The sequence below is a fragment of the Anser cygnoides genome, chromosome 5 (genome assembly GCF_040182565.1).
Source record: "Anser cygnoides isolate HZ-2024a breed goose chromosome 5, Taihu_goose_T2T_genome, whole genome shotgun sequence".
Lineage (NCBI taxonomy): Eukaryota > Metazoa > Chordata > Aves > Anseriformes > Anatidae > Anser > Anser cygnoides.
This window is the reverse complement of record NC_089877.1, coordinates 31944876-31971787: the sequence shown is the minus strand read 5'-3', so window position 1 is coordinate 31971787 and position 26912 is coordinate 31944876. Positions and strand designations below refer to the sequence as shown.

The window sequence follows — 26912 nt, the reverse complement described above, 5'->3', positions numbered from 1 at the left end:
GATGCAAGTAAGAAAACAGCAATAGCAGTACTTCTGACGCCCAAAGAGGACAAAAATTTCTCAGTTTAAATCTCAGCCTTGTTTTGCCCCAGACATGAAAAGCCCCCTTCATATGTGTAACTTGAGTAGGCTCATGGTTAAGACTAACACAGACACCTACAAGGCAACTGCTTTCAAAAACATAAATTTCTTTATATATATTCTATTTTGATAAAACAATAAGCATAAAAGTCTGCCTTCCATATGAAGAGCCAAACTTGTCTCGTTTTCAGAACCAAAACACCAGAAGCTCCTCAAATAGTTGGAAGAGATAAGAGCTTCTGAACATGTAACACATTTCCCTGTGCTTCAAAGGAGTGGGGCATTGGAAACAAAAACCGCATAGAGAAATGCATCCAATAGCCATGTCCAGATCACAGCACAGGTTGTGAAAATTGCACTTTCTGTGACTGGGAACAGGGTAAGAGTTAGACCAAGACTAATCAAATTATGCTACTGCCACTTTTGCCTAGTTTCTTTACGATGACCGTTGAAAATGTTAAATATAGAAGTGACTTTACCCAGACAGTATCTCCCAAGAAGCACAGCCCCCTACAAGTCAGTGTAGATGACCATTAGAAAGAACATAAAAATTAGGATGCTGACTCTGGTACACTGCACCAGTAATTCACCTATACTAGAGCAGCAGAAGTTTCAGTTCTAGCTGGAGTTGCACAAGACTCCTACCTTATCTTGTTGCCCAGAACTCTTTCAAAGTCCCAGCCAGTTTTTTCATGGTTATCCTCCCATTCACGCAGCAGTTCGTAAAAGATATCCCTGTGAATCAAGATGTTTAAGGGTATGAATTCCTCTTCAAGTTTGAAGTAAAAATAATTGAATATTCAATTGCTCCTAAGTTTCCCAGTGAAACTCTACCTCAGATTAAGTAACTCAAGCTTCTACACATTCAGATACCTTTGCAAAACTCATTAGTGTTAGCGGTACTTCAGCAAGTTTCCATTTTCCATGTCTTTGACAGCAAGTGTTTAAGCTTGTTATGCACAAGCTCAGATGGAATGACCAAAACACCCATTACCAGACATACCAAAGACTGAGAAGTGGGAAAGAATAAGCCACACGAAATAATACCTACGAGGAGAAAACAAGGACCAAGACAACTTGCCATTCTCCCCTCGCCCTGTTGCTGCAAGCGCAGAGGGAGGTGTCAGGAAGAATACAAAGCATACCAGATCTATATGCAGAAGCAATCCAGAAGGGTGACACACTGTACTGGCATTTACCAAAAGCCAATAAATCATGAAGAATTAGGCTGTTCTTCTCTAACGACATTAAACATTTAGCCCCTGCTGTCAATATGAACACTTTTTTTTTTTTTATTAAGAGTAAAAATCTCAATTTTTTTCTAGAGTATATAGCATACACAAGACATTCCTAATATCCTTTTTTACAATCATGGAAAGATTATACTCTAAGAGCCATATGGCAACAGCGAAAGAAACTTACCTTTGTTTCTTAAATATGTGAAATGCTCTGTCACTGGGAAAGTTAGAGCGATTGTCAGTTTCTGGCTGGAAAGAAACAGATTGTACAGAGCATGGCAGCAGAAGAGAGACCTGTTGAAAATATAAAAGCATAAGTCTCTGATTTATCCAACAACTTGACACCTAGAGAAAGCAGTGAAGAGAGGTGATGAGGAAAACAGGTATCACTAGTTGAGCTGTTCAGGCTGTAGCCACTTCCTAACTGCTTCCATTTGCTAACTGCTGGTAAACACCAATGGCTACAAAACCGGTATTACACTGCAGAGGCAGAATCGCTCATTATGAACGGAAACACCTCATCTCTCTAAGAAATCTCAGCAGACTAGATTGCAGCTAGTGTTTCCATGTGGAAACAATGATTTGCAAACAGCCAAAGTGTGTCTTCGATATAGGGCTTCTGAGAATGCAGAACAGTAGCTGGCAATTTCTGTATTCTTTCTCCTATTCAAAAAGTACATGCCTTCAGGCAACAGAAGACCTTTACCTACACCTTTAACTGACCTGTGCAGCTATTGATGGGCCCTGCTCTCAGAAAGTACACTGTATTTTCTTTGCCAAGAACAATTCCCATTTTTAAAAGATGGATGAAACTAAATACAAAATAAACTAAGGCGGGTATTCCAAGCATCTGCTTTCAGTTCCCTAACTCAGGTGATAATATCAGGAAACCAGTTTTCCCAGGCCGCACTGTTTCCTCTGAAACTTTGTTTTCTGAAAAGGAGTCTGTAGCTATGAAAAAAGTCCACCTCTCCCAAACTACATTCTGATATTGCATCTAGCTGGCCATTGTTCTGGGATCCACGTTTAGTAGACATGAATCTCAAAAGCAAAACTTGACCCTGTCAAAGTCATTGGCTGAGTCAGCACCTGGAGCACAATATATGGCCAGCCAGCAGCGATTCACAGCTAGCAGTCACTGCAACTTGCAATTCACTCACCCATGACCAAAAAAAAAAAAAGTACACTTTCAGACACTTCCCAAAGAAGACATGACAAGATACTCACAGTAGCAGGAATGAGCATAAGCATTAAGGCCAACATAAATAAAAGAACACTACCACAAAGGCATGAGATAGCATCAGTTGAGGTCTGCCAACACTCACCTTGGCTGTGCTGCTTTCATAAGCCTGCCTGAGCCTCTCATGCAAGGTAGGAGAAAAAGATGCAATCCGTTCATTTTCAGCCAAGAACTTCAGCGTCCCCTTTTCTAGATGGGAAATAATTCTGCCAAGACAACATCCATAAAACCCACAGACATACAGACATAAACAACACCATAAGCATAATCATTTCTTTATGTCTGATTATCTTATATGAAGCCACCAAGTAAAGAGTTCTAAGCCCCAGGCACCCAGGATCAAATCCCATTGGCATCTGTAGGGACACTTTTTTATGACTTTTTATGACACTCATGACTTTCCCATTCTTGCACAATCACACTGAAGTTCAGCAGACAGACCAGCATAAGGGAAATTCAAAGACACGTCCAAATTCAGGCCGAGTTGTGTATTTTTAGGGAAAATTAGTAACTCCATGCCTGGAAGTAGTAAAGCTCTAAAATCCAAGCACACTTGCTTCATCTCACACACATCTGCAGACATGAGCAGAGAAAAAAAGCCTCAACTCACTCATATTGATAATCCAAGACTTGAACAGCAAAGTAAACACAATTGTGCACACTTCGGAAATGCTGCCTCCCCGATGCATCTAATGAGAAGAAATAAGTGTGAGACAACAGCACCTGTCACCATTTATAAACTAAATGATCAACAATTAGCTCCTGAGGAATGTGTTGGACCTGGCACTTAGGGACATGGTTTAGTGGGTGACATTGGTAATAGGGTGATGGTTGGACCAGATGATCTTGGAGGTCTTTTTCAATCTTAATGATTCTATGATTCTAACTCCATATCCAAAGAGCTAAACAGTCTTCCAGACCAGCATCCAGTTTCCAGAAGTTCATATTTCCTTGCACCTCAACAGACAAATCCCCATCTTTCCTATACTAACGGCAGCTAAATTGTTTAATGCTGTATGGGAAAGAAGAGATTCCTGCTCAGCCTTCTCAAGTCAGCAGCACTTTTGAGTTGCAAGGACCAATGGAAGAGAGACTCTAGCATATCCACCCTTCTCTCTGAAAGTTTCTTTTAGCAAGTAGCTATGGATATTCGCACACAACAGCAGAAAAGTAGATTTAAACATTATCTAGTAACTCTGCTCTATCATGCTGCAGAAGCACTGCCCATGCATGAATGTTTTTTGTCAGCATCTCAGATGAGTCCCACAGTGTTATTTATGGGATTTATGACTAATTGTCCAAGGTAAGGTCAACTTATCTATACCACATTATCATCCCATGAAGGACATTCTTTCCACTCAGTTCTATTGCTTACCTTTACTTCTTTCATTAACTTCAAGGTCACTCTCCTCTTCTTCTTCTGCAGTAGAAGTGCCTTTAGATGTTAACAGCTGCAGAACAAAAAAAAGCTCCAGAAAAATATTTGGTACCAGGTTTTCTGGAAGAGAAAAAATTAGATAGTAAAGATGAATATTCAGTATTAACCTGTTTTAATAAATAAAGGTAAAAAGATAGAAAACTGTTCTATGGCATAGTCAGTAAATAACTCCCTCCCCACACACAACCAGAGTATATATCAACATGGGAATTACAGGAAGGACATGTTAGGGAACGGTCTGGTTGCTCAAATTTACCTCATCAGATAGGATCATACAACTTTAGCCTCCTGCAGGTCAGAGCACTACATCAGGTTCATCTCCTTCCCTAAACTTTTACCTAGAATCCACCTGTTTTAATAACTGTGTCGATTTAGTTTATTTTTCCAGATGTTATTTGTACACTGTAACTACCCCACAACTTTCACTTCTCATCTATCTCCCCTTTGCAACACACATGCAAGTTCAAAGTGCACAGAAAGGTCAGTCTCACATCTTACTCCTCACCTGCTATGCATGATGAGTAGAGCCGTGCCAGGCACTCCAACTGCTTCTTGCAAGAAACCTTAGCAGGATCCGCACAGGTCACCAGATGGCTTTCAGCAGGAAGGCTTGCACTGCGAGTGTAACTAGGCTTAGTAGGAGTACCAGGATCAAGAGATATCCCTGCAGGAGAAGACGCCTGGTGCAGCAACTTGCATCTGAAATTCAAGAGCAGCAACATACCATGTGACTGAAGATGATACACAGCAGCCCTGTGATCAGAAGAGGCCTTTCCCTGGCAGTAGAGCATGAAAGAAATCCTGCAATAACTGAACTCATCATTTATACTGCCTAAGGCTGCTTGTAGCATGACAGTAATTTAACACATATTTTTCTTAATGAGACAGGATCCTAGGGCTAACAATCAAAAGAACCACAAATTCCTACTCTGCTGACACACCACGTCACTTTGGCAAAATTATCTAACTAACCTTTGCTATTGCTTCTTCTCACCTCAACTGGTATTTGCTAAGGACATTGAACCCATCCTAAAAAAAGAAAAATATTACATGTACAATTTCTGACAGCTAGACACTGTAAAATCTATGAAAATAAGGTTCACATCCATACTTTCAGCCATATTTCCAAGTTAATGATGCTCTGAGAAGATCTAATACCACTACATGGAAAGGCAATGCAACAACTGGTAAAATCCCATACTGACAAGTTAAACAACAGAAGGAACAAACCACTTCAATTGTGGGATTCTAAATCAGGAACAATTACTCAGTTAAATATAGGCATTGTTAAAAAAAAATGCCTCAGAGGTCATCCAAAATGCAGGAGCAGAGTGGCATATGTAAGACACATGAGAAGCAAGAAAAAAAGCCATTAATAGCAATATCAAATGACCATTAAAGATCCCTATGGAACATCCACGTTGGCAACATCACATCCACTTACACCCAAATTGCCTTAAAAGTAAAATTTAAGAGTCACTTTAAAGGCTGTCAGGAAGACAAACATTTTTCGCTGTAGCAAAGAACTTTTCTGCTGGCCTAAGTGGGAACTGCTACAATGAAGAACAAGTCAGTCCCAAAATGGAAGTAGAAAGGTTATTCAGTAACGTATGTCTTGCAATGAACATAAGCACCCAATTGACAGACTGAAGAAAATTATTTCATATTAAGCACTTCTTAAACCCACCACAGTAAGACTCCAGTTACACTGCTTCACTTCTGCTTCAATGTCATCATCTACCTCACCATGAATTTCATCCTTTGCCATTGCTCAGTGTGACCCAGTTGGCTGGAAGCTGTCAGTTTTGTACCTCAATTCCCCACTGCTACCGAGGCCACAACAGCAGCTCCCAGCTCCAAGCACTGACCATTTCAGTGGAAGCACGATGGGTCAGAGATCACCTCACAGGCCAAACCCAGCTCACATACTGCTATTTCACCTGCTTTAGTTTGTACAGATTACTGGAACCTTTCAGGTAGAATTCAGACTGGAATATGTGCTTCACTGAAGTGCAGAGGCAGGTTTGAACCTGAGTAGTTCTGTTACAAGCCCCATACAAATGGTAATTCATGAGAATCTGGTGGGTCAGTTTCAGCCAATTCTGGTCCCACTAGAGTGAACTGCAAGGCTTAATAGGGAAAGAATTCCAACCACGTGTACCCAATAGTTTCCCCAAGAACAAAAGCTACAACGAATATTAACAGTTGTGTCAGCAATTGCAAAAAAGTTTCTATACCACTGCGCTTTGTTTTTGTTTGTTTGTTTTTTCCCCCAAATACATGAATCCTCACAGTCTAAGGGTGATTATTTTACATAGAACAAAAGTCACGCAGTAATTGAACATCAGGCACAAAACCTGAAGCTAGAATTCACCTCACCTCCCAGCACACACTATTTTAAATAGATAGCTGCAGTAGCAACTTCAAAAACATAATGTCATGCTACCCATGTCCCATATGCTCTGACTGCAAGCTAGTGTTTGTCTGACTAACTTGCAAAATCGTTAACACTTTCCTCACGTTTGCAACATTAACTCATTTTCTTCAAACTAAACTGTGCCTGCCACCACAGTTGCAGTCTTCAAACACAGCCCAGTTACTGTAGCTTGAACCCACTTGGTTCACTTGTGCAACTTAAGGAAAGCTGCACAGGAGATAATGACACGTGCAAACCCATGAAGAGGCAGTCATAAGAAAGCTGTAAAGACTCCTGAAGATAAAATAAGGGTCATTGTTCCAGAGTCAGCACACCTTCAAAACAACAAGCATGAGCTAACTGCGTTAATACGTAGTCTAATACCAGAGTCACAGTTATGTTTAGGCAAAGTATAGTTTGAGGTTACCAATATCTGGTTTAGATATTCTTCGGATAGTCTTCATTTCCACTCTCACATTGGTACCATCTTAAGAGAATTAAGAATCAATACAAGCCTATCACCATCATGCTCAGACCGTACCGTTCTTTCTTCAGCATCTCCCTCTCCTCTTGAAGGCTGCTGCTTATCACAGAAGTAAGGTTTCCTTCCTGGACAGTACTAAAGGCCTCAAGGTTTGACCCAGATGAAAACCGAGCAGCTGGAGACTGGCTGACAGGCGTAGAAGTGAAGCACGTCTTTGGCTTTGAAAGGGGGCGCTCGGCACTTACAGGAGTGGGGTTGATTCTCCTTGACGGCTTACTTTTGCTGAAAAAGTTGAGAAGGGATTTTGTTGAAATCACCAAAACAACAGAAGAAACTAGGTTGCAAGACTGATAGGCATTAAACTCCTCCAGAAGAACCTAATGCTGAAATAAACCGGATATCAAGTCAGGATAGTGAATTTCTAAACTTCACCTATAGTTGCTGACTTGATTCTAGTCACTGCCAGCAGCCCCGGAGCTACAGATGGTGAAAAACAGCCCGCTGCCGGCACAGGGCAGGTAACACAGAGTGCCACACCACTCCTCCAAACATGTCTAGTTTGAGAGGACAGGGTACGCGTTATTTTAGCAAAAAAATAAATTCACCAGCAGTTTCTAACAAAACCATAAAGAAAAAACAAACAAGCTGCCGCTGTCTATCAGTAGCAGTGCGGGCTCCTGTCCAGGCTCCTGAGCTACCCTTTAAGTTTAGGTAAACCCATTCCTCCTGCACAAGCTACCTAGACTGGTCCTTCAGGAAGAGGCTTTGTAATACAGTAAGAGAAAGAGGAAATTAGACACGGAACATAAAGCACTACATTTCTCAAGGAAATGCTGGTTGCTACACATTAATTGCTATAGGGTTCTCAAAATTGCTCTAGTGCTGGCTTCTACACACCGCATGACCTTTTTCCCCAGCTGGGTGTAGTGCAACCGAGGAAAACAGACTTACTGTCCACTCTCGGAATACACCTTATCTCCCTTGGCCAAAGCATTATCTAGAGCATTATACAGGCAGCTGCACCCTAGACAGCCAGCCTGAGGATGTTCTCCACAAACACAGCTCCCATACAGACCCAGAGACTTACTGATTTTTAGCTGAAATTTTACTTGTCCAACTAGAAAGTCCCACTTTCAGAGGCCACTTCCTGGTTTACAGAGCAAACAGGCTGATATGAAACTATTACACTTGGTAATGAAGATTTTAAAGAGTAAAATCTCAAAGATACAAGTATTGAGGCAACCACCAAACAAACGGCTACCCAGAAGAAAAGGCAAAGTCACCAGGGAGGCCAGGGCTTGCTGAAGACCAAAGAGAACACGGGTATTGGCCAGCTATTTTGTCCATAACTGCATTACACAAATGAAGCCGCGCACTAACGTTCATTACCAGAATTCACAGAACATCAATCAAAAAGCTTTTCTCCCTAGCATCAATAAAGCTGAAGAACCTTCCAGGACTGCTCTTCATTAGCAATTGCTATTGTGTTAAACAAGAAATGTGAAGAGCAAAGATAATGCTGACTTGTTAGAACACACAAGGAGAAAGATGTGGTCACTCTCATATCAGCTGGCCTGTGAAACGGCAAGCTGCAGGCACATCATAAGGCTGAAGAGGCAACCAGGTTGAGTTCAGAGCGGAAAGCTGACCATATTCCCCTACATGGCAACTGCTACAAGGCTCTCCTGGCCAAGGAGAACAAGAAGCCAGCCCCCAGGTACTGTTTATTACAGCATCTTCTGTATTTGGACACGCACAATAGGATGAGCTAGTCAAGGAACAGTAACCTGCAGCGCAACACGAACGAGGCAGTGAGGCAGACTCGCTCTTACTTTGTCCAGCCAGAGGCTGCACCCATAGGTGGAAACTCCTCCAGGTTGTTAAGATTTAGCTGGCTGGGTGGGGATCTAGCAGAAACAAGAGGCACTTCACTCCGCTTTCTTCTCCCTCCACTCCACGAGGGACTGTCATTCTTTCCATCTTCCTCTTCAGCAAGGGAACGCCCCAGATCCCGAGGCACCTGCCGGCCAGAAGCGCTGACTGCACTGCCGCCTTTCCTTCTGCCTCGCCTCGCTGGCAGGGCTTCGGGCGTAGCTGTCAGGAAGCTCCCCAGGCTGGCCTTCTGAGATGAGCGCCTCTCGCTGTGGTTAAGCACAGGGCTGTACCCAAAGCTCGGGCTGCTACTGGAGGCCATGCTAGGGAAGTCGCTGCAAGGGCTTGACAGGTTTGACCCTGAAAAGGAAGAAGAGCCACTGGATGCAGCAGCGGGGGAAAAGCTGGTATCTGTGGTGCACGAGGTCACCGAAGTCCTTTGGGAAAAGAGCTGCACTCGGCTGCTAGTCGCATGGCCTGCTCTCCTTTCTGATCCTGTCCTTTGGCTCCCGTGGGCCTTGGAATTGGGAGTTTTAGCTGGAGTAGAGGGTCCATTAGTCAGGATCTGGCTGGTCTGCTCCCTTAAAAAGTTCAGCAGAAAAGGCACAAAGTCTTTCTGAAGCAAACTGAGAGACACCAGCTTGTCATGGATGTGGTTCTCCTGCGAGGAAAGAGGACAAAGCATTAACATAAAGATGCTACCTGATTCCTTCTCTTCACTCATTTAGTAGTTACTGTGGGATTGCGATACACCATAAAAACCAACATGATTTGTCAAAGCAGGCCACTAAAATTCAAGTGACCATAGCACCAGTCATAGATCTGTAACCCACCCTCCACACAAGCCATTTTGGCAGGAGTTTTCAGATGGTGTCATTCACTTTGGTCTCCAACTGGGAATCGGCAGAACTGTCTCCCAGAGACACCCGTAATACTGAAGCTACAGCCAGCAAGAAGATGGAGCAACTGGCACCTTTAAGTCCAATGTTTCAAAGTAAGATGGATAATTCTAACATAAAAAAAATAAAATCTGCAACTTATCCATTACCTACTCATCTACAAATACCCCCTGCTCCCACAGAGGGGTGCTGTAATAACAAACATTTAAGCACTTTCAGTGCCAAATACAAGACGGAAACTGCTCTTCCATTTCAGTTAAATAATTTCCTTGTTTGAGATCCCACAGAGCTCTAACAGAGACCACGCAACCTCAAGGTACATGAGGTACATGAAGTTCATACTTAAGAAACCTAAACAAGACAAAAAAAATCACCACAGAATCAACACATGTAAAATCAAAACAGATGGTGATCTTACCAGAATAAAACTAGTCAAAAAGACTTCATGTGACATGCACAGTTCAAGGCTCTGTATGCTGGCTAATATTTATTTTATTCTTAATACTTTTCTGTTTCCTCTCAATGGCATTCATTCAGCAACATTTGCAATAATAGCAGAAGAAGCTCTCAGAGACAGCAACTTACTCCTTACTAACATTAAAATAATTGCAGGCACATTCACGTCTCCACTATACAAAAAGAGAACAAACACTATTTTGGAAGGAACTGTTTCTATGAAGGGAGGCAGTGAAAGCAGGGCCGTGATTTGTCTCCTGCCATCCTCGACACCAACAGTGAAGTTCTGATTTGAAAGCGTGGAACCTGTGCAGCTTCCTAGAAAAGTACGGGACTGGCACAACCCGGTAACAGACAGGCAGCCCCTGTCAGTGGGGCACTCTCATGCTCTGCGAAAAACGGGTCAGAATACAAACCCCATCAGGTGGCCGAAGACCCAGCTTCTCACCAGCTCCAGCGAGAAACTGCCACGAAAGCTAGAGCAAGACATGTTCTGTCATTCCCTCAGGTGCCCACCTGGGCTTAGTGTAGAGGCTGACAGGTAAGGTTACAGTCTGTGCACAAGGTCAGACAGTTTCTCAACGTGTTCTGAGTACAACCTGCTTCCACTCATCTTTCTCTCTGCAAGCTAACAGAGGTGCGGATCCTCCCCTGTGGGACAAGGGCAACCTGTCAACAGCTGCCAGCCGCAAGCCTGCCGCTTGCTCCCTCACCCTGAGCAGCCGGGCTGCTCCAAGCCATGACAGGCAGGCAGCAATTCCCGCCAAGGCCAAACTTTTCAGTCAGTCAGCAGAGCCCCCGCAGCCCTGTGCTCTGCTACCCGTGCCACCAGGGCCACTTCTGCAAGTCACCCTTTGAGGAGCACAGGACGACCTGCGGTGCTTCTTCCCACACAAGTTTGGGGTGACAGCAGCGGGTCCTGATTTTACCTCAGTGCGTTCCGAGGGGCTCTGGTCAAGTGCTTTAACTACAGGTCCTCTTTCCCTACGTTATCACGAAACACCAGCGCCCAGAGCCGGTCTGTGGGTACGAACCACGCGAACCCCCACATGCCCACGGCACAGCTCGGTGTGCCGGGGCCCAGCAGGAGCCCACCCGCCGCCCTGCCGGACCCTTCTCCGGGCCCTGCCGGGCCGAGCACCGAGCCAGGAGCTCGCTCCGGGCCCCACACCGAGCCCTCGGCCGGAGCTGCAGGCCCCGGGCCCGGCGGCTCCTAACGGTCTCCTCAGCCCGCCGCGGGCAAACTTTCCGCCCCGGCCCCGGCCCCGGTTACCTCAGCGGGGCGGTGCCCGGGCCCCTGGCGGAGCCAGCGCAGCACGGCGCCGACCGCCACCTCCTCGCGCAGCAGCAGCTCCAAAACCGCCGCCATTCCCGGCCGCTGCCGCCGCCGAGCAGGCGCACAAGGCGCGGCGGGGCCGGGCCGGGCCGCGCCGTGCCGGGCGGTAGCGGGCAGGAGCAGCAGCAGGGGCGGGCCGGCGGCGGGGACCGCGGGCGGGGGCGGAGCGGGCCGGGCCCGGGGCCGGGCCCCCTCCCCATGTCAGCACTCGGGGCACGGGGCGCCTGCGCCGGCCGCCCGCGTCCTTTCCTCTCATGCGCGGTGCTCCTTTCCCCGGCAGGGCGCGGGGCCCGGCCTAGCGGCGGCGGCGGCGGCCGCGGGCCGGGGCGGGGGAAGGGGCAGCGGCGCCCCCCGCGGCTCCGCGCCCGCCCGCCGGCGCCGGGCGGGGGCCCCCTGCGGGCCGCCCCGGCCCCCCTGAGCGGCGGCGGCGGCCGGTGATGATGGCCGAGGACTCGCCGAAGCGGCGCAAGGCCAATTTCAACGAGGCGGAGACGGAGGTGCTGATCGAGCAGGTGCTGAAGCACGAGCAGCTGCTGTTCGCCGCCGGGCCGGGCCGCGCGTCGCCGGGCCAGAAGCGGAAGGTGTGGGAGCTGATCCGGCACAAGGTGAACCCGGTGGCCGCCTGCCCCCGCGACGTGGAGGACCTGAAGAAGCGCTGGCGGGACCTGAAGCGCCGCGACCGCAGCAAGCTGTGCCGCCTGTCGCAGGGCTGCGGGCCGCCGGGCCCCGCCGCCGCGCTCGGCCTCGGCCTCCTGCTGGCCCCCGAGGAGATGCCGCCCGCCGCCGCCGCGCCGCCCGGCCGCCACCACCACCACCACCACCACCACCTCCACCGCCTCCACCACCACCACCGCGCCTACGGCTCCCTGCTGCCCGCCGAGGCCGTGCCCATCGTGGGCGGCATCGACACGCTGGAGCTGCCCGGCGCCGCCGTGGGGGAGATGGGTGAGTGCGGGGCCCCCGCGGGGCGCTGCCTTCGCCCCTTGAAAACGCACGGTGTGTGCGTGGGGCTGGCGGACTGCACGCTGCGCACCGTCCAAGTCGCATCAAAGCAGCACATGAGAGTAGACCCGGTGGCCGTGAGGTGCTAGACCCAGATGCTTGCGTCCACGCTTGTAGGCTCTGTCCTTGCAAACGCAAAGATAAAACGCCAGCCCACAGTGCTGGGCTGTCCAAAGCCCTGCAAGTACATAAGTTCTTATGTCTACAAGAGACATGGCCTTAGTGCACTGAAACAATTACCTTCAAACTGAGGGATTTCTTGCAAGCAGTGCCTAGTCCACGCTGTTATGGGTTACCAGGCACACAATAGAGCACGAAATGAGCTTGCAGTGGAAATTTGTCTTTTGGAACCTTGAACTTGGCCACCGTGGTGGGGACAGTGAGGGAACTGTAGGATACAAAGATACAGTTAACAAGTGAATGCATCTTTACACTTTCCTCCCCCACCTATAGAGGTAGTGTGTATTCTAGAGACACGTCAAAGGTAATGCAGTGCAAGTCACTGCTGTGGAGTCTCGGTTCAAGGGCTAATGTTTGTGCTTAGTGGATAAGAACATATCTCACCATGAGGTTCCTCACTGACTCTCCTCTGCTTTTCCTCTCCCCCCAACTCCTCTAGGATTTAACGATGATCCTGGCCCATCTCATCAACCTGGTCTTGAGAAGATGAACCTAAAAGAAGAAATAGTAGTGAAAGTGGTAGAGCCAGAAGAAAGCTCTGAGGACATGGCAGTGGTTCCGCCTAGCCAAGAACAACTACCTTTTCTGGGGACATCAGGTGGTGGTTCCTCTGGGAAAGTAAAAGCCAAAACAAAAGGCAGGCCCCAGGCAGACCAAAATGAAATAACTGAAGCGGACCTAGTGCAGATTCAGCAGACCCAGATGCAGGTGATCCAGTCTGGCTTTGACAGTGTCAACCACAATCTTCGGCTGCTGCAGCAAGGCATGCAAGATCTGAGCAACAGCCTCAGCATCATGGCGCAGACACTTGTTGCTATCAAAAACGTGTATGTGAAAAACAACACTGGCCCGACCACGTACGCCACCACCTCTACTCAGACCGCAGCCGGGTACCTGAGCCCAGGTTCTCCCCAGGTCTCCCCCACTGAGGACAGAGGCAGAGCGCAAGTGGCGGGAAGCAGCAGCAGAAGCAGCAGCTGCAGTTCCAGTTCCATGTCACAAGAACCAGGTCCTTCAGAGTTTCCTAGGCCCCCCCTGAGAACCATTAAGAAAGAACATCCAAATGGCTGCTACTACTTCTGCTTTGCAGACGTGTAAAAACTTGAATATATGTACAGTGACTGTGGTGTTAGGTGCTGTTGTATGTTCTGCTCCAGCCTGTGACTTTGAAGGAGCAAAATGGACTTGCCTCCCACGTTTTTCCCAGTGGGAAACATTTCACTATAGGTGGCATTAAACACTAATTACCAATCTCCTGTTTGTTAACTCTGTTGCAGCTGGCTAATGTTTTTCTTCTGTACTCATTATCCTCTTACTCTCTTAAACAAAAACACAGATTTATTTTGACTAAGACTCTTGTCTGTATTATCTTTTGTTTAATGTGACCTTTTGGGAAAATAAAAGGTGTGAGAGTGGGGTGAAAAAGTAACATTAAGGTTACTGACCAGCAGGAGCTGTCTTACAACAGTTGCTTAGTTTTTTTATTAAAAATGGCAAAAGTAGCTAATGTTTTAAAGTAGTTGCTTTTTCTAACAATTAGAATGTTGAGGCTGTTTGCTTGGTTATGTTTTTCTGTTTGGTTGGTTTTGTTTTGTTTGTGTTCTTGTTTTGTTAAGTCTGAGCTGTGCGAGGCATCAGGAAGGCATACCTGCTTCCTCTAGGAAGAGTTTAGGATTGGGCTGTTGATTCATGAATGTACTTCCCAGAATTCATACAGCTTTACTCCACCTGGCTATTGTTCATTCCCAGCTTGTCAAATGCACCTTCTCAGAGGCATTTTGCCTTACTTCACTAGCAGAGTAGGCTATTTCTTGTCACATGATTAAAATAGAGAAATACAGCAAAAACGATAACGGATGAGTGATGCCTGTTTTTAATACAGAGTAACTTCCTGGTATGGCTTAGAAGCAGGCTGTGTCTTCACCAGATCTTGCAAGCTTTCTGGAATCAGTACCACATCCATTGAAATACTGACAGCAAAAAAAAAGTTTCCATATTGTTTTACATGAAACGGAATTTAGACTTGCTGTTAAACAAATTACAGGAGGCAGGGGCTGACTTCAGATAGAACAAATGCTCTTGCATAGTTTATGAGGAGATGTTTTCATCTTCACCTGTCCGAGAGATTAGGAAAAACTGCCGTTCTCTTAACTATACATCCAAGGAAAAAGAAAGAAAAGGAAAAATCTGAGGAAACAGTAACCTGTTAGGTGCCAACCCTGAAACAAGCACAAACGAATTATTTTTTCTTAGTGTGACAAAGAAACATCTTTTCATAATTAAATAGGAGGAAACCATTGTCACTGATGCTATTCTTAAAATGTGTTTAAGGCTTGTGTATTTAAATCTTGTATATTAGTGGTTCTGCTTTGCAAAATTCAAAATTACCAGTGGTGTTATGTTTGTATGTGCAGTGTACTTACTGGACTTAAAACAGAAACCCTCTCACCTGCACTTTTATCACCTGAAAAGTCGTTCAGGTCCTCCTCTTAAACATTTATCACCAATATTCATGTTCTATGGATAAATTTGGCCTATGCTAATGACCACCTGTCTCTAGTTTTCCAGTGACTTAGTGCAAGTGTTCCTGCCACAAGAACATAGCAAACAAGTGATGTACATACAGAATGGCAACCCAACTACTACTCTCCCAGAAGCGTAAGAACACAAAAACATTAGGTAAGATATGTCCTTTTTGTGGTCAGCTTTGACAGAGCACTATACCATAGAAAACTAGAGGATCACTTCCTTTATTTATTAGGATATCAGGCCATTTACTTTAAAATGTGATAAACCTGGGAGGTAACTAGCTGCAAGCATGAAGGAATAATACAAGGAATGCTCCCACCCCCAGTTACACACTTAGAATAGTTACCTCAAATTAAGGTATCTCACCTCAAGTCTGTACAAGAGTCTGATCATGCTTAGGACAGCTGAATTTTAACAGGTTTCTTCTGAGGCACTGCTGAGCGAAGCATGGAAACAAAATTCTTAAGGTGGCTCAAAAGAACTATCTAAAAAAGAAATGAGGGAAGAGGATGTCAAATCCCAAAGCTCAGCCAGGTACTGTTTCAATTACAGCTATAAAATGACAAGAATACTTCGCTGATCAACGAAGCACTTGTGATTAATGCAGGGGCTATGCCTTGAAGAAGAGGAGGTTCTCATTTTCAGGTGTCCCTAACAAAAGGTGAGGCTGTAGGTGACAGGTATGACTTATTCATAAATTGCTGGCTCTGAAAACAGGAAAGAATGAATTCTTTCAAATGTGATTTTTGAGTCTGCATTGTTACAAGCTTTCCATGTTAACCTGTTGGAAACATTTTTATTTCTCTCCCTTTAGTACAGATGGGTTCACTGGAGCAGTGTTTTCTGTAACCGAAACACATACCCTTCATGTGTGTTTTGTTCTCATGAACAAAGCAGCCACTTAATAATGTGACATTCCAGGTTGGATTAGCAAGATGTGATGTGAAGCTTACCTGGTATTTCTGGGCAGTGGTTTGAGCTTGTCTGGGTTGCAATAGCCAGTTCTTTCCTGTCCAACATTCTTTTGGTGTTTCAATTCTTTCTCAATTTTTTAATTCCTGCATTTCATTTACTACAGCCTTTCTAGGGACAGCTAGCCTGTGTGTACTAAACAGCTTTCTCATGTTTAAGTCTAAATGAGAGGAAGCTACAGTCCAAGGGCAGAGAAGTGCAGTATGATCTCAAGAGCAGAGTGAGTGGACTGGATCTCCTGTGTTAATGAAGATGGCAAGCCAGGTGATGCTGAAAGACACTTCAACAGTCAAACAACAACCAAACCTCAACACCGATCTCCTGCAGTGTTTTTTTTCCAGTCTTGGATCTTTCCCACAGTCTGTCAAATGTACTGCTAAGGTATACTGGAGCCAGGTCAAGACCAATCTTCCACTTCTGGTATGATCACCATTTACATAGTGTTCTTAATAATGAAAGATTATTTAGATTAAATAATGAGATATTAAATTATGTAAGCTCATTATTAAATAATGAAAGCTCAGTGAGCTACCTGTCTCACCTGTCTCTAGCACAGAGCGTGTAAATTTGTTATTTTCACCTTCAGATTAATACATCCAGTTTTCTATTTCTTTATGTGCCTTTTTCTGTGATCAAATGATGGTTTTGCTGAGAATGCCAAAAGCACACACCCTCCAGAAGCACGCCATTACATTTCTGGCTGCTCTTAACAGAACAAGGGCAGAGCTGGCCTTTAATTTGCTTCATATACATGGCGTAACAGTGATAATGCCAAGAAAGAGATCCAAGGAATTTCCTCCAGTTCTTCTGGACTTCACTAACAACCTCGTTCTGCTGTGCAGAGTAAGCAGTATTTTCCACAGCATACAAGGACTAAGACATGCATGCACATAAACCACATATAAATTATGATGACACTACTTTTATCTAGTATTACTAGGAAGAGAAATGAAAGGATCTTGGAGAGAATTAGAGCAACTGGTTAACACTGCATCTCCGCATGGAATAAATGCTCAGATTCAGCAACAACTTTAGTTCATTAATTTCTCTGCTATCTGCAGCTAAAGTGTATTGCACTATTGCAGAGAGGATGTAATTTTACAAGAGGCTGTGAAAGCTCAGAGTGACTATGTCCAGACACCGGACACCTCCGAAGTAACTGATTAACATGGCCTCAGACTAAGTAAGAAATTGCAATTTTGTTTGTTAAAAAAAAATGTAGCTGGCCTTTCACAATAACAAGGCTGAAATCCACCATATTGTTATTAAAATTGATCTGAGTTGACCATGGCAATCATTGAATACAGAGAGTATGGATAAGAACAAGAGCAAATAGAAAGGGAGGGTTTTGAAGAGGAAGGTTGAGTTTTTTCTAATCTTACTATTATATAACACACCAGCCAGCCAAATCAGTAAAACTCCCATTGATCCAATCATTCTGATTTGCAATATGAGCGTCTGACTTTTGATGTGGTAGTACCAACAGACATTTGCTTTTTGCTTTCTTGTACCAGAAAAAAAAATCAAAGCTTTTTCTCTGTTTAAAGTACAGGGTTTACAGTGCAGCAGTAAAAAAATAAATAAATTCAACTTTGTAAGTAGTAAAATCACCATACAAACACACTCAAGGGTTGAAGTTTTGCATGCTGAATGAATATTTTATTTAGAACCAGTTTATAAAAATAAAATACAAAATAATTTGAAAACAAAACTTAAAACATTGTACAAAGCCTTGATATGGTACAAATGAGAAAATAAATAATTACACCTTTATGTACAAATGACCATTACAAGGGCATCAACTCTTTATGTTCTTGGGTGCCTGAGCAAACTTAAAAGAAAAAGAATGGCTTAGAAGATTCCCAAGAAGGGGAAAGGGAACTGCAATTATTGAGCAAGAGAATTTGAAGGACTCAACACTTGTCTTCCTCAATAGTAACAAACAACCTCGGAACCACTTTCTACTTAATTTAATTGTGCTGCAGATTGTGTTATTGAGTGCTTAATTCATTATGGAGTGACAACATCGTATTTTTAGTTAACATACCAATTTCATTCTTTGTGGTATTGCCCAGAGATTTTAGATTAGTGGACATTGGCTCGCAGCTTCAAGAAGTCAGTACTTGTCTGAAGGCATTGCTGGTGATTTCCTTAATTTACTGGTTTGGATATTCATAGGAAAGCATTTGAAAATTAACATCGTTCACACACACACTGCAGCTTGTCTCTGGGTTGATTCTATAGAAAGACAGTTAGAAGTTCAGGAAGAATTTCAAATTCTGCTTTCTAGCCAAAGAAAGCAAAGAGGATGCAGAGAAGGCTGCTGGGCAATCAATCCAGATCTCCAGTCAGACAGAAGGAAAAGATGTGAAATACACCAAAAACAAAACCCACCACACCTTGTGTTAAACATTTACGACCTTGCCTGCCACACAGCACATAGGGGTATAAAAGAATCTGGAGCCGGGCAGACCAAGCTAATTATACCGTACCTTTTGGAGCAAGCTGGTCTGCTGCTATTACAGCTCCCTTACATAAGAGTTAGGTCAAAGATCAAGTGATCTAAAAAGGAAAAAAAACATCTGTAACAAATTAATTCCAGCTGAATTCTCACAGGCAGTTGGGGATGATCAGGACCTCTATGAGTAGCCCACCCGTGGTATTGTTTTTAGAAGAAACCACAGATTCTTGGCCAAAGCTGACTCTGAGCAGTAATTCTTACTGATAAGGGGGATCAAAAGGCATGTAATGCCATAGTGATAATTAAAAATATGCATTTTCCAATTTAAAATACAGTAACTGCAAATGTAGTATTTATAGAGTGAATTTATTCACTAAGTCCCTATGCAGGGAAAAAGAAAAGCTAAAAAAATCACAAGACCTTATACTGACTTTACTGAAAGTTTCACGTGCACAAGAACAGCAAGAATTCCCAAGGATCCAAGCTATTCATGTGGACAGAGGAGAAACAGAAGCAAAACACATAAATCACATATGCTAACATTCGCACTCGAAAAAAGGCATTGCTCAAAGCCTAGAGCAGAAACTTCAAATCCACATTCAGTATTGGTATGTAAAATTTTGTGCGTTTACTTTTGCACTACACTAATGGGAATCTTGACATGCCTGAAGCAAAACCAGAGACTCTCACGAAAACTTTTGGCATGCAGATTAAGCGGTCAGCTGGGCCTCTCCTGTGGTAAAGAAGTAACAACAGGATTCACAGGGCTTGTTTCAGAGCACTGTGATTACAATCCTGTTCTCCAAAAGACATTTTCTCTCTCTCAGCTATAAAAGGCTGGAGAAGACCGGTCAGTCCCCAGAAGCTCTGGGTACCCTGCAGACCAAGTTCTGGTTCCCTGCTGAGCTCTGCAGGTCATAATTTGCTCTGTGCTAAATTTGTTGCATCAGTCACATGGTTGCTTCTGAATATAATGCTGAAGAAGCCTCTCAAAAGGAAAATGTGTAACTCCTGTAGACAGCCTGCATAAATGCCAAACATTGCAGAAAGCTAGAAATTGGGAAAAAGCAGTATCTATTATCCCACAACAATGTAAAGTACTAGAGGGTTTGTCACTGCTACTGTTAAGAGAGGATGTGTTACCAACAACAGAGAGTAAAATCAGCCTACGTACTCAAACCTGAATGGCTAGAACAATTGCCAAGTTAATAGATTAGACTTTAAAACAATACATTCTTATTCAATTCTTCCTTAAAAACAAAATAAAACAAAAAGCCTCAGAGGTTATTATTATTATTTAAACCAATTATTATTATATTAAACCAATTATTTAAGCCACAGGCAAATGAGGTTTGTTGTTACTGTGACTAAATAAACTTTTCTCCATTTTACAATATCTTAACATAATTCCAGGTAGTTATTAATCAATCTAGGCTGACTGTTATATAATTTCTCTTTTACAAATGTTATATGTAGGGGAAAGGAAGACTGGCTTCGAATGGACAGCTGAGGTATTCTTGTGTGAGGTGCATGTGTTTATGTGATTGCATGTGTTAGCTAAGAACAGTATGACCCACGCCCACATACCGCATGTAGCTGAAACAACAAGCCTTGCTTCCTTTTACCAAAGTTACTGCTTACTGCAAATTGTCAGCAAGACAGCTAAGCCAAAAGCAAAACAGCAAAAAAAACCCTTCAGTTCACTGCCTACTTGGTTAGCTAAAAAAGTAGAATAAAAATACTCTTTGCTATTCCACCTTTCAGAAATAGGAATGCGCATCTAAAGGATAATTGTCAAGATTTTTTTTTTCTATAGCTGACAGTTCTCTAACCACTCTCTATATTAGAAAAGCATATGGAGAACGTGCTGCATGGCATCACGGTGTTAACCTAGACACCTGAAAACCCCCTCCCTCACTGGAATTGAACAGAGAGGCACGGCTCTGATCACCTCATGGGATCATCCCTTCATGAAAAACCCAAGACCAGTATGAGTTAATTATTGAGCTAATTAATGAGTTTGAGCTCTCTTCTATTTTGCTATTCCTTTCTAAAATATTCAAGTTCTCTCTGATTTAACATATATATAAAAATTGGAGGCAAGAATCCCTAATGTGCAATTAGACCTTTTTAAAACATTGAAATAACCACCTTCTTACTAGAACGTATGCCTCTTAGTGTTCTACACAAATGTCTATTTCATTATGGAAAAATTCTGTGTACAGGAAAGTCTGTACTGTATGTCTGGCATTGTCTACATTCTCATCAAAGAGGAAAAACAATCTGTTTTTTAGGAGCACTGTAGTCAACCATTGCATAAATATTACTGCGATAAGAAAGACTTAAGGGAGTTTTGCCAAAGTAGGACTGTACGATCAGGCCTTGTAAAATAGAAGAGACACAGAATCAGAATTAGGGCATAGCAAAACTATGGTAGATAAAGAGGAGATCAGACGAATTCAAAGCACCACAGGCCTCAGCTCACTCTGGCAAATGAACTTCAGTAAACAGGATGCAATAGCTGAGACTGTTGCTACCTATATGTATATATACACACGTAAGTATGTGTGTATATATATATACACATATATAATATGTCTGTTTCTATATAGTATACAGTATCTATATAAGTGTGTATATACACACATGTACAAATGTATATTTATATATACATAAAATCAAAATTGTGTGTTTTGCCAGCTATGGTTAATGCCATAATAATCACAAATTGTAAGTGGTAGAGCTCTTGCAAGGCTTTTCAGATGAAAAATCTCTCAAGCTACTTTAAATATATAGGACCAGATCCTCTCTTCCACATCCAGACTGTTTAGCGGGATATGATAGAAATCTTGATCTCAAACATGCAGACTTCAAGGCAAGGATATGTCCAGATTTCCCAAGATAGGATGTGGCTGCTGGCTGTAATGAATGCCCCATGTCACTCCCCAGGGGTCTGCACTTCCTGAATAATTGTATATATTAGCAGTTAAAACCTCATATTGCTCCTGCCTTTGAGCACTGATGTTTTTTATGCTTACTGATCCTGCTTAAGTACTAGATAGGTGCCTACCATCATACAACTTGCCAGTGTTGTTCTACTGTATGACACCTATTACTTTTAACAGGGTTTTACTTAAATAGTAATTGGCATTTGCAATTAATAATGAGTTTTATTGATAGTAACATAGATTTTCGAGGTTGTCACTCAAATTCATTATATCATGCAAAACTGCGGCACAAAAGTCTGTGTGAAATCTTTCCAAGTTCTATTTCAGTTTAAAGGCCTCATGCCTCAATGTCTCTACAAATGCTTCAAAGTGCTGGAGGAAGCAGCACAGGAAACACCATAAAGAGGAAATACACATGCAGCATCTGCATCCACAACATGCCATGGCTCCATTGCACTGCACTCCAAAGAAATGGAGGCTTGAAGAGCACAAAGCAACAGCTCCTTGAATTACATTGCTTCCCAGCTAAAAGATCACAGTATAAGCTGCTGAATGCTATGCAGAACATCTACAGCTGTTCTAAATGATGAAGAAAAATCTTCCCGTCCCTGAAAATTTGTGGCAGATACCCTCCATAAACACTTCATTCCCCCTCTGCACAAGGGCCACACACATATATGTTTGCCAGTTTTATGCAGTCAGTTGCATATGCAAATGTTGGAGTTTACAGAGCTCTCGATGATCATACAGGCCCTCTAGAAATATTAAGGTAAAATCTATATATTAGTTGATCAGCTGGCCATTATCTAACTACATAACTGATTGCTACATTAGTCTATAGTATGCAGTTCTGTATGTTTTGGAGGGAAGGTATTAAGCAATAAAAACCTCTAGAAGAGCGAGTAGTTCAAGACATATTATTTACAACCACTCCCCCATTTCTATTTTCATGATTTTCTCACTAAATCCTGTTGAATACACAGGAAAATGCAATCAGTGATATACAGGCCTTTTACCTCTTATTGCACTGAAAGAAGCCTGGGTCATCAATCATGACTGACATCTCTTTCTCTATTTTGGCATAGTTTACTATTTTTAAATTGGCAAGTAGTTCAAGTACAGGTGATTTTCTACCACATTGATTTATTTTATACAGAATGTTTTGGGTTGGAAGGGACCTTTAAAGACTAACTCGTCCAACCCCCCTGCCATATATAGTAAAGTGCAACAATGGATAAGTCTGTATTTTTGGAGAGAGCACAAAAAAACCTTAGGTGCTATATTCTTTCTCACCTGTAAAACAATTACCTGTTTTTGGATCCTGCTACACTGCAGAGAAAATACAAACACCTCAACTTCAGCATTTCAAGGGAGGGTGCATAAAGTAGGTATCTACTAAAACTGACCATATTAATGTAGGAATGAGCTCAAAAGACCCTAAAAAAAATGGGAAGAAAAGAGAGAGAGGAGGAAAAAGAATTATAAGGTGCCACACCACCTTAACAAATAATTCCAGCAGTGCCCAAGGCAGAAATAGTACAAATGGGACTATATGCTCTTATGCTCTTTTTTTTTTTTTTCTTTTGGTATACTGTAATGAAACATACAAGGAAAACAGGAAGGAAAGATGGAATTTGTTACTGTCACATTCATCTACTAGGCATTCATTGACTGTTACTGCTCCTATATCATGAGCATTCATAACAATTAAGAACTCACGTTATGAAATAAAAACAAGTAATCAATAAGCCCTATTTGTAACAAAAAATAAAAATACCTTTGAGTCTCTGTTCTTGTTCATATGCAAATGTACTCACAATTCTAAAGCAAGAAAGAAAGCTGCAAGACAAAACATTGGCTGGTTGAGAAATCAGCAGTCTTCAATCTTGTACCAAGGTATAAAGGCTATTAGATTTTGTGCATTCCAGAATTTTTAGGGGGGATATAGGAGATGTAACGCCAGGAGTATTCAGGAACTAACAGAAAGGGAACTGTATTATTTGTGGTCCATAAATTACAAATGAAAAATGAGAGTGAGTTTATATAAGCATATACATATATGTATATATAAATATTTATATAATTTACCATGAGGACATGCAATTATTGTTATAGTACCTATTATACAATATAATACAAAGGAGTAAGACTTTCCAATGGTACAGTTTCTTCAGAAAAAGCAGGTATACCCTACCTATTGCATTCATCTGTAGTGCTTGAAACCTGAATGAAATTAAGGTTCCACACTGTGCTACATTACATATGGTGAACAATACACATATTCATAGTAAGAAAAAAAAAACAACATAGTCTGACAGAGCAAGTGAAATTCAGTGCAGCTCCAGGGCAGCTTTAATGCAGCATTAGAATGTGTTAACTCAGAGACAAAATACTCCCTTTTAATCCAAAGGTATTACTTTGGCAGAGGTTAAATAAAAAAGCACAGATGCTGGCTGGAGAGGCATATGACTACAGCAAGCAGATCAGCAACTGAAAAGTCTCCTGCACATCCAGCATCCCCACAACAGGTATAACCAGGGAGAGCTGGCTGCACCTTCTTTAAGCTTGCATTCTTGTGTGTTACTGTTCTAACCCACTATTCTCTTTTGAATATAGCAAAAGGTGCTGAACCGTTATATTTTTTACAGAGATCCAGTAGACCACAAGAGATTATTAAGTAACTACTAAAAAAAAGTAGGAGGAATTAGACACAATGGACTTCACTGGCAGACAACAAAGCTTGGTTATCAAAGAACCATTTGTGCAAAAGAATAACAAGAACCCAACATCAAAAATATGATTGCTTTCTGTATATTTTGCTTTGCTGATTAATACTCTTACAAAGGCTTTGTTAGGGGTGTTAAGTGTATTTCTGTCAGCTAGAAGCTACCAAGGTGTTCGCCTTCCATGTTTTTACAAAAAGAAGGAGCACAAAAAAAAATCTTGGTTGGTAATTGTTTCCTCAATGTAAGATCAGTGATTTCAGTGATCCATAACCAATGGGGAAAAAAAATAAATAAAATAAAATAAAATAAAAGCCAATAGTAACAAGGATTCTTTTTACAGTTCAGTTAGGGAAAAACAGGTACTCCTGTTTTCTAACTTTTCTAACATGCATTGCAATTTATTGTAAATCTGTGACATTAGGTCAACTGCAGACATCTCCTTTCTCTCATCTCCTAGACGAGAATGGTTTTCTATTCCACATAATGAGGTTTCAAGAACCCCCTATGTCTCCTGAAGAAGTATACAAAATGGAACCAAGAATTCTTCTTGGATCCTAATTAGTACTAAACAAATTTCTACAGAATACCACTACAAAAACATCTTGGCAACCGTTAATATTCATTTTTAAAATGTCATCAAAATCAAGAAGGGGCAAGTTACATGATACTTCTTTAGGTAAGCAAATCTGTGGTATGGTAGACAGGGGACAAAATGAGTACTGAGTGACTAAGGTGTGTGCAACTCAAAATTAAAGAGACTCATAAGGTAGAAATACCATTGTCCTCTGAACAGTGTGCTTTTTTAAATCGACAGAGGCATGCTTGAGCAGTACTTATCTCCCAAGTGCTGACATGATTTTGGGAATAATGGGTTTCACTTTTTCTTACATACTTCTTGAGACAGGCCCTAAATGATTAGGCCTAATCCTCTAAGCTAGGTAAACTGAAAACATAGAAATAAATACCCTTTTAAAAACACTCACCTTGGAGATATTTTTGACTTTAAATACATTGCACCTCTTTGACTATCAAGTCATTCTTTTTCTGGCCTCTACCTCCCCTCTCCTAGATCTGCTTGCTGCCTGCTCCTAGCCAATGCCTGGCCACTCATTTACACAGTATGCTTTCTCATGAATAGTTTATGATGCTTACATTCTTTAAAAAGCGCAGATTCAACACTGTTTTTTTATATACTTTTTTTGATTATTTTTTTAAATACACAGTACACAAACACAACATGCATCAGACTTAGGAGGCGGCTTTATACCTGTCAAGGCCCAGTTCCTATCTGCTAAGCTTAGTGGCTGATTTGCTTTTTCCTGTGGGAGTCTTAGTGTTTGGAGAATGGTGGAAGGAACTACCAGATCCTTTCAGACCATTCTTGCTTGGTTTGCTGTAGCAGTGCTCTTGTTGGCAGGATCTCCTAGAAGATGAGGAGCCTGAATGGCTAGGAGGTGATTTACTCCTCCCAAGATGTGGGGAGGAACTCCTCTGATCATGATGGGTTCTCCCAGCCCGTGATGGAGAAGAACTGGCAGTACGGGGTAAGGAAGAGCTCCTTGGGGAGGCACTGGGACTGCGGCGGGGGATGACAGGGCTTTTGGGTGGTGTTTTTGGACTATGTGGTGATCCTGGACTCTTACACTGGGTAGAACTCCTTGGTCTTTGAGATCCATTCTGTAGGATTTGAGCCAGACGAGAGATAAGATCTGAGTCCGAGCTGCTACTCCCTAGGACTCTGTATCTGCGTAACCTTAAGAAGAAATGAAGAAAAATTATTTTTTTTCTAATCTATTCACTGAAATTCATATAGAAACACAGTATCACTGGAAACTAAGGATAAGCTTACACTTCAGAACAGATATCTGGATCTGAACTTTCCTGTAAGATAGAGGTGTTTGGATCTAGGTTTTGGCCTTTGTGTTGTTCAAAACACAATAATTACATTCACATAAACTCACTCACATAAACAGTCTAAGTGTTTACAAGAAAACTGAAATTTCCTGGTGGTGCTGAAGTGCACTGAAGTGCAGTACTTACCACCTGTTTCGATGGGGTACATCCATTCCTGTACATCATCAGTACACTCCTATACACAAATAACGGATGACAAGGCACACCATAACTTTCCTCAGAGGATTTTGCACTACTGATTACATCATAACTTCCTTTATCTTGGTAATCTAGACACTGAAGAAACTAGATAATGGTTGTCTATACACAGAACTGGCAAAGGAAGGTTTCTAGAGCTCACTCTGCCCTCCATTAATTGACTGTTTTTACTTAGCCATGATCAGAGCATAGCTAACTGACTGAACATTGATGACTGGAATCTGCAAACCAGAATACTTAAAGCTTCTTCAATAAGAACAGTTAATTTTCAAAGGGACTGCATATGATAAATCCTACTGATTTCTACAGGTTTGTGAATAATCAACAGTTCTGAAAAAGTGATCCCACTTGGAAAAAAATATTTAGTTATGGATTGGCAGGTTTCACAGTTTTGACTACACATCTATTGATATATAACAATTACAGGTGAAGCAGACTCATTCTTCTGTAGCAGCCTCTCCTCATTCATTTTCCAACAATGTAAGATTTCTCAGAGAATTTAAGACCAGCATTTAAAAAAAA

General features: G+C 42.6%; 3 protein-coding genes across 13 annotated transcripts in view; 1 reads left to right on the top strand and 2 right to left on the bottom strand.

Moving 5' to 3' along the window:
- The window catches only part of CDAN1 (codanin 1), a 29014-nt gene extending 17374 nt beyond the window's left edge, over positions 1 to 11640 (bottom strand). For both annotated transcript variants that reach the window (XM_048064889.2, XM_066998708.1), the window contains exons 1-9: positions 11398 to 11640; positions 8730 to 9430; positions 6955 to 7179; positions 4503 to 4696; positions 3935 to 4057; positions 3170 to 3248; positions 2645 to 2765; positions 1504 to 1613; positions 727 to 816 (exon numbers count right to left, since the gene is read on the bottom strand). In XM_048064889.2, the coding sequence (XP_047920846.1) occupies positions 727 to 816; positions 1504 to 1613; positions 2645 to 2765; positions 3170 to 3248; positions 3935 to 4057; positions 4503 to 4696; positions 6955 to 7179; positions 8730 to 9430; positions 11398 to 11493 (1739 nt within the window). In that variant the 5' untranslated portion in view covers positions 11494 to 11640. The remainder of the gene's footprint in view (positions 1 to 726; positions 817 to 1503; positions 1614 to 2644; positions 2766 to 3169; positions 3249 to 3934; positions 4058 to 4502; positions 4697 to 6954; positions 7180 to 8729; positions 9431 to 11397) is intronic.
- A 113-nt stretch (positions 11641 to 11753) lies between these two features.
- LOC125182916 (uncharacterized) lies at positions 11754 to 14144 on the top strand. Its single transcript, XM_048065115.2, has 2 exons — positions 11754 to 12405; positions 13082 to 14144. The coding sequence occupies exons 1-2, from the start codon at positions 11898 to 11900 to the stop codon at positions 13738 to 13740; spliced, it is 1167 nt and encodes a 388-aa protein (XP_047921072.2). The 5' UTR covers positions 11754 to 11897; the 3' UTR covers positions 13741 to 14144.
- Positions 14145 to 16194: 2050 nt separating this feature from the next.
- The window catches only part of TTBK2 (tau tubulin kinase 2), a 92957-nt gene continuing 82239 nt past the window's right edge, over positions 16195 to 26912 (bottom strand). For 7 of the 10 annotated variants that reach the window (XM_066998703.1, XM_066998706.1, XM_066998705.1 and 4 more), the window contains one exon: positions 16195 to 26031. In XM_066998703.1, coding sequence (XP_066854804.1) covers positions 25563 to 26031 — 469 coding nt within the window. In that variant the 3' untranslated portion in view covers positions 16195 to 25562. The remainder of the gene's footprint in view (positions 26032 to 26912) is intronic. The other 3 variants (XR_010832079.1, XR_010832078.1, XM_066998704.1) reach the window with 3 other exon arrangements.